The sequence below is a fragment of the Anopheles arabiensis genome, chromosome 3 (assembly GCF_016920715.1).
Source record: "Anopheles arabiensis isolate DONGOLA chromosome 3, AaraD3, whole genome shotgun sequence".
In the NCBI taxonomy this organism is placed as follows: domain Eukaryota; kingdom Metazoa; phylum Arthropoda; class Insecta; order Diptera; family Culicidae; genus Anopheles; species Anopheles arabiensis.
Genome location: NC_053518.1, coordinates 78,019,287 through 78,032,663, shown reverse-complemented (window position 1 = coordinate 78,032,663; position 13,377 = coordinate 78,019,287). Strand labels below are relative to the sequence as shown.

At 46.5% G+C, this 13,377-nt stretch overlaps 4 protein-coding genes across 5 annotated transcripts in view; 3 read left to right on the top strand and 1 right to left on the bottom strand.

The window, feature by feature from the left end:
- The first annotated feature begins 1 nt into the window (after nucleotide 1).
- On the top strand, nucleotides 2-2,008 carry LOC120901329 (zinc finger protein 235-like). Its single transcript, XM_040309177.1, has 4 exons — nucleotides 2-655; nucleotides 715-1,380; nucleotides 1,472-1,623; nucleotides 1,705-2,008. The coding sequence occupies exons 1-4, from the start codon at nucleotides 518-520 to the stop codon at nucleotides 1,949-1,951; spliced, it is 1,203 nt and encodes a 400-aa protein (XP_040165111.1). The 5' UTR covers nucleotides 2-517; the 3' UTR covers nucleotides 1,952-2,008.
- Nucleotides 2,009-2,031: 23 nt separating this feature from the next.
- LOC120901325 (zinc finger protein 426-like) lies at nucleotides 2,032-3,813 on the top strand. The gene is made up of 4 exons (XM_040309172.1): nucleotides 2,032-2,213; nucleotides 2,277-3,026; nucleotides 3,089-3,240; nucleotides 3,398-3,813. The coding sequence occupies exons 1-4, from the start codon at nucleotides 2,076-2,078 to the stop codon at nucleotides 3,657-3,659; spliced, it is 1,302 nt and encodes a 433-aa protein (XP_040165106.1). The 5' UTR covers nucleotides 2,032-2,075; the 3' UTR covers nucleotides 3,660-3,813.
- A 1,146-nt stretch (nucleotides 3,814-4,959) lies between these two features.
- LOC120901201 lies at nucleotides 4,960-12,806 on the top strand. The gene is made up of 10 exons (XM_040308908.1): nucleotides 4,960-5,196; nucleotides 5,274-6,146; nucleotides 6,240-6,388; nucleotides 6,473-6,694; nucleotides 9,176-9,275; nucleotides 9,358-10,176; nucleotides 10,824-11,108; nucleotides 11,185-12,099; nucleotides 12,182-12,330; nucleotides 12,408-12,806. Exons 1-10 carry the CDS (start codon nucleotides 5,059-5,061, stop codon nucleotides 12,700-12,702), a joined length of 3,945 nt encoding a protein of 1,314 aa, XP_040164842.1. The 5' UTR covers nucleotides 4,960-5,058; the 3' UTR covers nucleotides 12,703-12,806.
- Nucleotides 12,700-13,377, bottom strand: part of LOC120901318 (putative zinc finger protein 735) — a 31,081-nt gene continuing 30,403 nt past the window's right edge. For both annotated transcript variants that reach the window (XM_040309162.1, XM_040309163.1), the window contains one exon: nucleotides 12,700-13,000. The gene's annotated coding sequence lies outside the window, so the exon portion shown is untranslated. The remainder of the gene's footprint in view (nucleotides 13,001-13,377) is intronic.

Below are 13,377 nucleotides of genomic sequence, written 5' to 3'. Positions count from 1 at the left end.
TCCGGATCATGACCGGATTCGACTCCGAATCAGTCCGGATCAGTTCGGATCAGTCTGGATCAATCCGGTCTTTTCCGGATCAGTCCTTTTTTCCTTGTAGTTCCCGTATACCTCCCATTACATTCAGTCAAAAGTGAAATAACCTTACTGTTTTTATACCGCCAACCTAAACTACTCGCTCGGACGCGACCTGACTCGTTCGGACGCTGCCAGGATCATCCGATCTGACCCGAACTGAACAGAACTGATCCAAACTGAACCGGACTGATACGGATTCGAAGTCGACGAGTCCGGAGTTTTTTTTTCGTGCACGACCCCCCTCCACCCCGCTAATACAGTCCGAGGAAACTCCGAATGCGACTCCAATGGGTGCCGTAGTCGGATCAATCCGACTCCGGAAATAATTGTTATTTACCCATCACTACACGATACGCTGCTAATCAAGAACCACCCTGTAGTCGTGTTTGACACATCTCAGTTGAGGCATTGTTGTTAAACAAATTCATTTCCGTTCGAGATGGTGCACACACTACGCAAAATAACTAACATTTGTCGGCTTTGTTTGTGCGAAGAGCTGGACATCCTAGTTCCTGCCGAGGATGTATTCGATTCCTCGCTTACCACGGAGGATGTGGAACGCTTCACCGGTGTACAGGTTTGTTCTGCACGTTGGACGCTACGATCCTCAGTTACAACATTGTTTGGATGTTTTAGATCCCGGCCGATGACAAAGTACCTTACGTGATCTGCACCGATTGTAGAAGTAGTTTAAGAAAATCAGCTGCCTTTCGGAAGTCTTGCGTACGCAACGATCGACTCTATTGCCAATTGTTCTCGGAATTGATCGTCGAGATTCGGAACGAAACGCATCGAAAGCAACCTGCAACGATTGTTCATCACACACCCGATGATGATATCGATGTTACGGTTTTCACCCACCCCGTTCATCCAAAGCAACTGTCTGCTTCTGAGAACAAGCAGCTAGTTAGCGCTGATGAAAGAGATTTGGAAAGCATTGAAACAGAAGCTACCCTTTTAAAATCAACACTCTCGTCTCCTCACCCGGAACCGATGGCAATTGACGAAACAAGCAACCTTCAGGACCCACCAATACGCACTAGGAAACGACGCAAAAAGTATGCGAATCGTCATGTGGAATACCTGTGTGACATATGTGGCCAAACGACTACCAATTACAAACGACACCAGCTGACGCACACGAAAGAAGTACGAATCCCTTGCCCGCATTGTCCGATACAGATGACGGACAGCTCGAATCTTGCGCGCCACATCGAAGCCGTGCACATGCAGCTGATCATTAAAACGTGCGAATTGTGTGGTAAAGGATTCAAGCATCATAACAGCTACAATGCTCATATGGTAAGCCTGGTTCTGGGCTTTGAAAAACAAAACATGTGCCACACCAATACCTTTTCATTTTTATATTTTTTTATTCATCTTTCGTTTTCAGCGTGGCGTGCATAATGTTGGGGAAAAATATAAATGCAAGATATGCTACAAAGAGTTCAACAGTACACGTAGCATACAGGAACATACCAGGCGTCGGCATAGTATCGAAACTAAATTTGAATGCAAGGATTGCAGTAAGCGGTTTAAGTGTGGGTATGTACAAGGGAAGGGGAAAGAATGGGGAATGTTAAAATACTGTCTTTCTTTTAGTAATTATCTTTTTTATTATCACAGAAGGTCGCTGTATATACACAAACGAGTACATTCCGACAACCGGCCGTATGCTTGCAGCCACTGTCCGAAACGGTTCAAGAGCAGCTTCGGCCGCAATACGCATCAACTCACCCACACGGGCATTATATTTTCCTGCCAGCATTGTGATAAGTCCTATCGGTACAAGGCTCAACTTAACATGCATATGCGAAAACTTCACCCGGAGTTGTTTGCCGAAAACACGGACGGATCTGGCGGACCGGATTAGAAAATGCAAACAATTAAAAATAAACTGGCAGCATGGCACGCTGTGTCTTAAGAACCACCCTGTAATCGTGTTTGACATATCTCAGCTGGGGCATTGTTGTTAAACAAATTCATTTCCGTTCGAGATGGTGCACACTTTACGTGAAATAACTAACATTTGTCGGCTTTGTTTGTGCGAAGAGCTGGACATCCTAGTTCCTGCCAAGAATGTATTTGATTCTTTGCTTACCTCGGAGGATGTGGAACATTTTACCAGCATACAGGTTTGTTTTGCACGTTGGTTTGTCTACGATGCGCAATTACACCTTCCTTTTTGGATGCTTTAGATCCCAACCGATGACAACGTACCTTACGTGATCTGCACCGATTGTAGAAATGGCTTAAGAAAATCAGTTGCCTTTCGGAAGTCTTGCGTACGCAACGATCGAATCTATCAGCAAATGTTCTCACAATTCATAGCCGAGACTAGGCACGAAACGGATCGAAAGCTACCTCCTGCCACTGTTCACCTCGAATCGCAAGATGATTTCGACGAATGCGAGCATGAATTTCTCAATGAAATTGAAAATGTAAACTGCGATGACACTGGTTTAATTCTTGCTAGCACTGAGCAGTACGTTTCTTGTGATGAAGAGCTGATTGAGTTGGACAATCGTCACGATGTTAGTGATACCGTTCTAGTGACACCGGCGGCCGTAAACGTTCGTGCCGGTAGGGGCAAAAGGCTCATACGCCCGAAAGCAAACAAAGCGGGCGAAAGGTCCAAGACGCTACGGCTAACGAAGCAGGCTGCCACTCCCAAAGCATATTCACAAGAACAGCCGTTCGTTCTGGATTGGCCATATTTAACGAAACAGCTTTGCGACCTCTGTGGCCAGATGGTTACCAACTTAAAGCGTCACTTGTTGAGCCACACCAAAGAAGCGATGTACGCCTGTCCACACTGCTCCATGAAAATGACCGATGGCTCCAATCTCGTGCGGCACATCAATGCGGTGCACATGAAAACGATCGTCAAGACGTGCGATGCATGCGGCCAAGGGTTTACGCATTACAACACCTACAACTCGCACATGGTAAGCACGCGCTCCAATGCCTGCAGCTGATGCGAATTTAGCCAGCCATTTTATACTTTTAGCGCACCAAACACGGTATCGGGGAGAAATTTAAGTGCAAACTTTGCCCGAAAATATTCAACCACAAGGGCAGCTTGAGGGAGCACATCAGCCGAATGCACACCTATGAAAGTAAATACGAGTGCAAGCTGTGCAGCAAACGGTTTAAGACAAGGTATGATTTTATTTAAATGATATCAGTTCAGGCGCTCTTACTCTTATTACTATCGCTCAAAGAATTGCCCAACTGTTCCGAAACTAATAATTGAAATCGATTATTTTCTATTGTGTTTTAAATTCCACTACTCTACTCTCTTACTTCTCCAATACAGACGGGCGTTGTATATACACGGCAGGGTACATTCGGACAATCAGCCGTACGCATGCAGCTACTGCCCGAAGCGGTTCAAGAGTGGGTACGCTCGCAATACGCATCAGCTCACGCACACCGGTATCACGTTCTCCTGCGAGCTTTGCCGAAAGTCCTATCGGTACAAATCCTTGCTCAATATACACATGCGAAAACACCACCCGGAGGCAGTGATCAAATCGGAAAATGCAGACGAAGGTGGTGCAGATGAAGGAATTGTATAGATAGACGCATCAACAATGCGGTTAATTAAAATCGTTTAACTGTAAAAAGTATGTTAAAATCAACAGACAACAAATGACAGTTTTCCGAATAGTTGCCCACAAATCCGAATAGTTACGATAGTGCCACAAATCCAATAAACGACCACTAAACGGGTCCTAAACGGCTCAAGCTCTCAACCTAAATGGCATCTAAAAAGGACTTCGTTTAGCAGACGATGAACGACTGATGCATTATAAAAGCAGCAAAAAAGGGAACATTTGTTGTCAAATCGTATAGACGAACTGTCAAACTCATGTTCCGGGAACATTTTTGTTGCATGAGAAACAAATCGATTTGTTTCATGTTAATTTGTTGCATGAATATTTTTGTACTTGTTTGCACACCACAACGGATAAAAAATAATTGCAACTTAATTTTAAAATGTTTTTGTGAGTGAGTATTGTAGTGACCGGAGGAGGAAATACGCTTTTCGGATCTCATTAATACGCCACGCACTCACAGTATATGTGTTCCAGCTGACAGTTCTAACTCAACTGACGATTTATTTTCTTCAATTCCATTCCTTGTCCTTCTCTCGCTGTTGACACAACTATCCATCTATCTCCTTTTTTCTCTTTTTCTCTCTCACTCTCTTCTTCCCATACCTTATAATCCCTACAAGTATGTGCACAGTTTTTGAAATAAATAGGAAAGTCCAGAAATGTTGCCATTGAACAAATGTTGCCGCAACATGTTCATAGACCCAGGCTAAAGCGACTCCGACGACCCATTCGGTGCAACGATTTCGGATCGAGCAGGGTTCATCATTCCACCGTAGCGTGGTTACAGCGAGTTTGGGTCGACCCGAATGTTCAGTAGGTGTGAGAATGCATAAGCGACTCCGACCCGTTGGTGAAGCGAATTCGGCTCGGGTAGAGTCAAGGTAGATTCAATAACAGACGAGACCAACGGGTCGGAGTCGCTTATGCATTCTCGCACCTACTGAACATTCGGGTCGACCCAAACTCGCTGCAACCAGCCACTGTGGAATGAACCCACCTTGTCCCGAACCGACCCAAACTCATTGCACCAACGGGTCGGAGTCACTTATGCTTTCTTGCACCTATCGAACCTACTTGTACCTTTCGGGATAAACCGAACGACTCAGGCTCGCTTACGGATGGCTACGACCCGATAGGCTCGGGTCGACCATCACTACTACACAACGCTGAGAAGAGTTGCATTCGAACTTATTGAACACCCCGCACAACTGCGACTAGTCACCCTGTGCTGTGCTTTGGTCCTGTGCAAGGCTGTCAAAACAACACAAACAACGTTTCGCGTCAGTGTGAATTGTGGCTGTTTGGGCTGTGTGTGGTGTTTACCTGCCGTTCGCTGTTACCGAAACAGAAACCAACCATGGAGCTAGTTGTGCAGGAAATGTGGAACTTTTGTCGATTTTGTTTAAGCCAGGACGAAGATCTTCTTATCCCGATCAGGAACGCACTGGACGAGCACGTCACCGTCGACAATATAGAACGATTCACGGGCATCGCTGTAAGTAGGAGGGAATTGCCGATTGCCTTGTCGCGTCCCTTTCTGGGTTAAAATAATGCCCGCGCTTGTCTTTGTAGATCGAACCGGACGAAAACATTCACGATGCCATTTGTACCGATTGCTCCAACCGATTGTACACGTATGCTGTCTTCCGGCGGTCTTGCTTAAGGAACGATGCCTATTTACGTAAAATTTACCCACAAATGTGTGCTGATGACATACTCGATGAAGTAGATGCTGCAGCGGCTAATCACAGTAACGACCCGTGTGTTAACCGGAAGTTGGAAAGTGTCGTTCCGAAGGCATCCTCTTCCCAAGCGACGAGTGTGTCAGAAGAAGATGAAGAAGAAGAAGAGGAAGAAGAAGAAGAAGAAGGAGAAGAAGGAGAAGAAGAAGAAGAGGAAGAAGGATATTCATGCTTCTCAAGCGAACAGCCCACCACACAATCGATGGTGCTCGCAAACCCCTCTCCCCCACCATCGGTCGATCGTGGCGTGAAGGATGAGCTAGTGGAAGAAGAACTGTACTCGGCTAACTACATCGCACCGGGCGAAGATTTGGACGATGACGCGCGGGGCTCCAGCGACGACGACAGCTTCATAGCGGAAATGTACAACGCCATCATGCGCAAACCGCAACGAGCCTACACGCAGTCGAAAATTGAGCAAGAGTACATTTCGAACGAAATGTACCACCTGCTGGACCTGTCGAAGTATCGGCGCCAGCGGTATCTGTGCGAAATGTGCGGGAAGATGGTGAGCGATATCGTGTCGCACATCGTCAGCCACAAGCAGGAGGCCCGGTACGCGTGTCCGCACTGTCCCGTCCGCATGACGCACTCGGCCAACATGATGCGGCACGTGCAGGCGGTACACGAGCGCAGGATAGTGAAGACGTGCAAACCATGCGGCAAAGGATTTACGCACAAAAATGGCTACGATTCGCATATGGTACGAAACGCAACTTGAAAAGCGATGTTGAATGGGCAAGGGAAATCCTTACACAATTACTACACAGGCAACAATCGTTCCATATGTTTGCAGCTATCACACCACGGCATCGGGACGCAGCATGAGTGCAAAGTGTGCGGAAAGATGTTCAACCACAGGAGCAGCATGAGAGAGCACATCAGAAGGTATCACGAAATGGAGAGTTACAGCTGCTCGTTGTGTGACAAAACGTTCAAAATGAGGTAAGATTTGCATCCGTACAACAGAGTTACCCTGCACAATGTTATCAATCGGTTTTTACCGCTTTTTTTATTGTTTATTTGCAGGAGAGCTCTTCAAAATCATCAGCTAGTTCACAGCACGGAAAGGCCGTACGCATGCCCGCGGTGTCCGAAGCAGTTTAAAAGCGCCAAAACTAGAGCCACCCATTTACGCACGCACAGCGGCATCCAGTACAAATGCACGCTGTGCGACAAATCCTATCGGTACAAAGCGCTGCTTAATATACACCGTCGTAAAATGCACCCGACGGAAGGTCTTAGCAATGAGTGAATTGATCCTCACTAAAAAAAAAAAGAAATACACGGTAAAAGCGGAACTGCAATTTTGTTGCCTTTGCCAATCCTGTGCCAACGTACGGTAGTAGTTGGAGAATATTTTCCCCCTGTTATTACCGGCTCACCAGGGCACCAACGTTAGACTTTGAACAAAACAGAAAGAAAGGAATATATTAGACAAAAAGGAAATTATTTGACAGTTAGTGAGAATACAATTAAATTACTGTGCCCAACTGCAGCAGCACGCCGTACATGTGGAAAGTTGACTATAGCCTTAACAGAAAAAAGGAAACAAACAATGAATCGAAGATAACATTTCAACAGTTCCCTTCGTATTAAAACAAAAAAGTCAACTCCTATCCGACTTCGATAATTTCGGAACCGACTCCGACTCCTAGGTTCGCCCAGCATTATGCGGAGTCGCTCAGAATCGCCCGAAGTCGTTGGGAGTCGTTTGGAATCGTCCAGATTCGTTTGGAGTCGGAGTCGAAGTCGTCCGGAATCGTTTGGAGTCGTCCGGAATCGTTTGGAGTCGTCCGGAGTCGTTTGGAGTCATCCGGAATTGTTCGAAGTCGTCAGAGTCCTCCGGAATTGGTTGACGTCACAGTCGCGGAGTTGGCTGGACTCCGGACGACTCCGACTCTGAACGATTCCGAACGTCTCCGACTCCGGAAGGAACTAGTGGTTCGGATTGGACCCGTAGTAACTGCCCTAGGCCCAAATGTCCTTTTTGTTCTGCTTGATTACATCATAATGACGAAAATCTATGTATAATGCTTAGATGTGATGTAAAATACAACTAAAATAAAGGAGGAAACGATTACCCCTCCGTTTCGTATCTAATGTCCCACATGAAAAGGTTTTTTTTTTTGTTTGATATCATCTTGAAACGATACCTCGTGAGGATTTTCACTTTATCGCTAAATGGAGCCTAAATCGATGCTGGTATAGGATTTCATTCCATGGCCACTTTGGGACTCCTTCAGACTTCGCCTAAACATGGGAATTCGGATGTTCCAGATTAATGTGCGTAAAGCAATTTGTTATTGTATTCTCTTTTTTTAACAGATTTAATACATTGTCAAATGATCGATGGCTATAGGTTGTAATTCTGGTTTAAAAAGATCAGACATTTCACGAGATATTTTAAAATTTGCATTATGGATTTCTGGCTAAGAAATCACACTTAATAGTAGAATCGTTTTTATTGCGCATCTCGCAATTATACGCCTGTTTGCCGTAGATGCTATGATACCAGCAGGTCCACGAAACGGTACTACTCGAATCCTGCGCTTTGGAGGTAGAAGCGGAGAGGAGTCGCAGCTCTTCGGTTGTTTTCATAATTTTATCCATCAATGCAGTAACTTGTGACATTTGCTGATTTTTTATTTTGTTTTGTTTGGCTCGTTCCTCCGCGCGGCGTAATTTCTCCAACATCTTGTCCGCCTTGGCAGCCGAGTCGTCGATTGAAGGAACCTCTACGGCATCGACATGCACACTAACGGCCGACTGTATCGAAGCCGGCAGTGCACGAAGCCAAACGTATTCGAGCAATGAATCCGGGCAACCGTTGCCCAAGAGGCGCATTTCGGCTAGCAGCTCGGACGGCTTCCGGTCGCCAAGCTTCACGGTGGTGAGCGGGTGAGGTGTGGTGGCGGGTTTCTGCTCTTCTACCGTAGGATAGCAGGCACGTACGGCAGCTTTGAGGATTTTGTACTTTTTCTTCGAGTTTAATGTACTACACATTTGGATCGTCTTGCGGACCATTTTGGCGCGGCTGCCTAGGCAAGTGATGAGCGCATTGTACCTGTACCTGTCCGAGTAGTGGCCATTCATAACAAACGTGGCTTCCAAGGCAAGAAACCAAAAGTCAAGAAGTTCCGGTTCAAAGGGTGGATAGATTATATTGAGCGAAACTTTTTGTTTTGCTTTGTTTTTGTTGGGCACGGCAGCTGATTCTTCTTTCTTGGCCACGGTTGGCGGTTCAGCCGTTGGCGGCATATTTCCTATCAAACCTGTCGCACGCACACACACACATACACGCAGTCTGCGCAGTTTGTTTGGGCGGCGTTGTGCGCCTGTTTCACCCGTTCTACCCGTGTTCTGCGAACGTATCACAATGTTTTCTTGATATTTCCTCACTGCGAGTTCTTTTTTAATATTATTTTATGGTAAAATGTGTCGAGTTCGGAGAAATGCCCATCCAGTCCTAGGATGTTCCGGTTCTGTGTGCGTGCAGACTCTTTGACGGTTGGCAAAGGATAGCGCGTCGTGGGATGACAGCTTCAGGGCTTGTAATTTCGCAACCACCCTGTGAAGAGTTTTATGAATAAAAAAAAACTCCACCGTTTTGTTGTGAACAAAAACATTTATGTTTGACGTTTGAATCGCAGCTGATATTTGTTTGACAACAAACCAGCATTCGGAATCGGGGATGGCGAATGCACTGCAAGCAATTGTGCCCATCTGCAGGTTCTGCCTGTGCGAGGACGACCAGCGCCTCTGTCCGATCACAGCAACCTTCAGTGCTTCACTTACGCACAAAGATGTGGAACGATTTACCGGAATACAGGTGAGCAGAAATCCTCGCTCTATGAAGAGATCGGATACGCTTTCGGGTGAACTTAAGAGATTGTGATTGCTCTACTTTCAAGATAAACCCAGACGAGGACTGCGCGACCTACGCCATCTGCCACGAGTGCGCAAACAGGCTAAGAACGGCTGCGGAGTTCCGATGCACCTGCTTAAACAACGATATAAAATTCCAGGAGCTGTTCATGACGCTCATTTACAGTGCAGAGCGCGCGTACTATGAAGATTGGGAGTGTGAAGAATTGTCCGACGACGATGAGAAACAGGAGAAGGAGCAAATGAGCGATCAAACAACCGAATTCGAAGCACTCACACTGGATGGGTACAGTTACGATGAACAAGAGCGCAATCCAATCAGCTCGCCAGAATGCCAGGACGATGATGCAGAGTTGTACTCTGCGAACTATATTGCGCCCGACGATCCGTACCATTCGGAGACAACTGACGAAAGTCGAACAAATCCCCTCTTGCTAAGGTCGGCAAAACAGAGAGGAAGTATACAAAATGGCGCCGATCTGCTTGAAAACGTGCAGTCCAACGTTCGCCGATCGGGCAAGAGCGAGGGAAAGAAGCGGAAAATCCTAGATGCATCGATCGTTGATCAGAGCCCGGGCTACTACATTAAAAAGTACAAAGCGGGCATCCGTGTACGCCCGAAGACGCTCTGTGAAGTGTGCGGCGTGTTCGTGATCGGGGTACGCCGCCATCTGCTAAATCATCGGCAGGAGTCACTGTACGGGTGCCCGCATTGTCCAGTGAAGATGAAGCAGAAGAGCAACATCATGGCCCACATTAACACGGTGCACTTCAAAACGGTCGGCAAAACGTGCGGCATCTGCGGGAAGGGCTTCGTACACCACAAAACGTATCGATATCATATGGTAAGTAGTGGGATGTATGTTTCATACAAATAATGTCCAAATTATGATCTAAAAACCGGAGTTTCTTTCGCCCTCTCTACATTTTAGCTGACTCATGAATCCACTGGGAAAAGATTTGAATGCAAAGATTGCAACAAAACGTTCAGCAATGAATTCACGCAGAGAGATCACTTCAAACGGTTTCACACCTTTGAATGCAAGTGATAATACCGCGTTTGGTTACACTAGTGATGAGTTAAGATGAAAACAATCCGGAATCGTCTCCGATAATTTTGAATTCAACTTCGGAAGGTAGGTCCACCCAGTATTATCCGGAGTCGTTCGGAATCTCTCGGAATCGTCCGTAGTTGTCCGGAGTCGGCTGGAGTCGTCCGGAGTCGACCAGAGTCGTTGGGAGTCGGAGTCATCAGGAGTCGTTTGGAGTCGTTTGGGATTGTCCAGAGCCGTCGGAGTCGTCCGAAGTCGCTGGGAGTTGGCCAGAGTCTTTTGGAGTCGTTCAGAGTCGTTGGGGTCGTCCGCAATCGGTTGGAGTCGAAGTCATCCAGAGTCGGATCGGAGTCGTGGGTGCGCTCCAAAGAGCACATCACTAAGTTACACAGAAAAAAATAAACCTAAAAATAGCATTAAAATCATTATTGCCATAAAAGTACACGCATGTGCTGGAAAAGCAACCTTTTCTCTCGTCTCCGAACCCGTTCGGAACCACCCTGTACGATACAAATGGGCGCCGTTTTGACAACCCGTTTCGTTGGAAATTTGTTTACCAACAATCCTTTCCAGATTTCGCCCGCAGTATGGCGATCGCCTCGCAGGGATTGCTAAACGTTTGCCGATTCTGTTTGTCCCAGGAAGATGAACGAATCATTCTGCTCGATCAGATCCTGGACGCGTCGCTCTCAATCGAAAATGTGCAACAGTTAACAGGAATTGAAGTAAGTTCGACACGGCTGAATAGTGCGATGCATTGATGGCCGTACTAAAGTAAAATTGCTTTGCGTGCTTCTACAGATATGTACGGATCAAACAACGACGCAGGCGGTATGCTTGGAGTGCACCAGCAAGCTTAAAAAGGCTTCGGCTTTCCGGAACAACTGCATCAGCAACGACTACCTGTTCCGGCAGCTCTGCTCACGGTCGCGTTTCACCGTCGTCCAAGGTGCTACTGATGATGTCCAAAACGATGATTCTGTCCTGGAGGATCCACTAGATTTTGAGATCACTGATAATACGATAAACGATGGTTTCTCGGCTACTGATGATGAAACGGACTTCGAACAGGATGATGATGATGAGCCAAATCGAACGCGAACGAAACGAAATACAGACTCCACCAACGATGATACAATGGAGTACAGGGAAGAGGTCATCGCTTCCGTTGATTATGATGACGGCACAGCTATCTCGGAAACCAGTCCGCCTAAACGCCATGAAGACGAACCAACGGTAGCAACGATGCAGCAGTCGACGGAACAAGACGATACGCTCTACTGTGCCAACTACATAGAGCTGGGTGAACCGCCCACTGATGGCGAGGAAGCCGTAGCTGCATTAAGTAAGAATGATAATCTTACCTGCTGGACTGGTTCACGCACCAGACGAGCCAAGCTCGTGTTAGTGCGGAGCGGACAAGCTGGCGGTAATACTCGCGCTGCCACCTCGACGAGCATTCTATTTCGCCGCACCAAGCGCAAGCGTCAGAAGCCACTCTGCGAAACGTGCGGCAAGGTGGTGACAAACATTGCAACGCACCGCGCAACACACAGCAAGGAGATGGGCCACGCCTGTCCGCACTGTTCGATACGGATGAGCAATTCATCGAATCTGCTGCGCCACGTACAAGCCGTCCATCTCAAGGTGAACGTAAAGACGTGCGAAATCTGTGACATTGGGTTTACCCATTACTCTACCTACCGGTCGCACATGGTACGTTTGGCGTTATCCTTTGGCCGGAAAAACAATTTTGGCATTTTTTTTCTAATCCCAGTACTTTGCTTTATATTTTCAGTACGCACAGCACGGAATCGGTGAGCTGCACGAGTGCCGGGTGTGCTCGAGAACGTTCCCGGACGCCTGTGTGCTGCGAAAGCACGTGAAACGGTTTCATGGTGTGCAGGAGCACGCCTGTCCCATCTGTGGCAAACTATTCAAGATGCTGTAAGTTAACGTACAAAACGGGAAGCTTCTTATGCAGCTCATAACTAACGATTGCTAACGTTTTTTTGCGTTTGCAGCGACATGCTCAAGCGTCACCAGCTAGTCCATTCTAAAGAGCAGCCGTTTATGTGCAGCCAATGTCCGAAGCGCTTCAAAAGCGACACCTCCAGGAAAAAGCACGAGTTCACCCACAGCGGCATCCTGTTCGGTTGCTCCCTGTGTGGCAAAACGTACCGGTACAAGTATCTCGTCAATGCGCACATCAAAAAGGAGCACCCGCTTGAAGGTGGCGAAAACGACGCAGAAACGCCACCACACTGCGAGGGTACGACGGAAGGGGAATCGACCGTTATCGAGTATGGCGAAAACTGAAGGAGCTGGTAATATTTATTGCCATATAGTGAATTGCCGAATAGTGAAAAGGTTGGAAGAACAACGCGTGGATTTGTGAATTGAAATACAGAAATCATTGTGTAGATGCTGCCAAGTTTACTTCTTTCATGCTCCCGAACGAGTAAACATTCCAGGACCAGAATAGGTTTGCAGACAGAGTTGATAAAAACGGGATACGTAGTTGCGATCATCCATTTTCCGACCAACTCTGTAGCTGAGCCTAGTGACGTCTCGAAAGCCTGTATAGGCCGGCATGTCCGCGTAGTGGCGTAACGTCCTATAGAAGAATAGAATAGAATAGAAGAATAGAAGAACTTATAAGAAAAAATCGATTGCCTATGTGTGTACCGCCAAAACCGTATACTGAGTTTTCCATGGCTTTCTAGTTGTTTCTAGATTTTAATTGTTTTGATAAATCTCGTAAGTTATGGTTTGCTTCCCAAATCCTACATTTGGATTCTTTCAACGCTATACTAACAATTTTTCGCATATGTTTACCTATTTCCAGAATTAGTTGGCATTTTTCAAAAGAAAAATATATTATTTAAATATTTTTCAAACGAATAATTCCAGCAATTTAGGGCATCGTTCAATAACTTGTTGAATAGTTCAAATAAATTAATTGAATCCAAATACTTTCTAGAAGCTAACAAT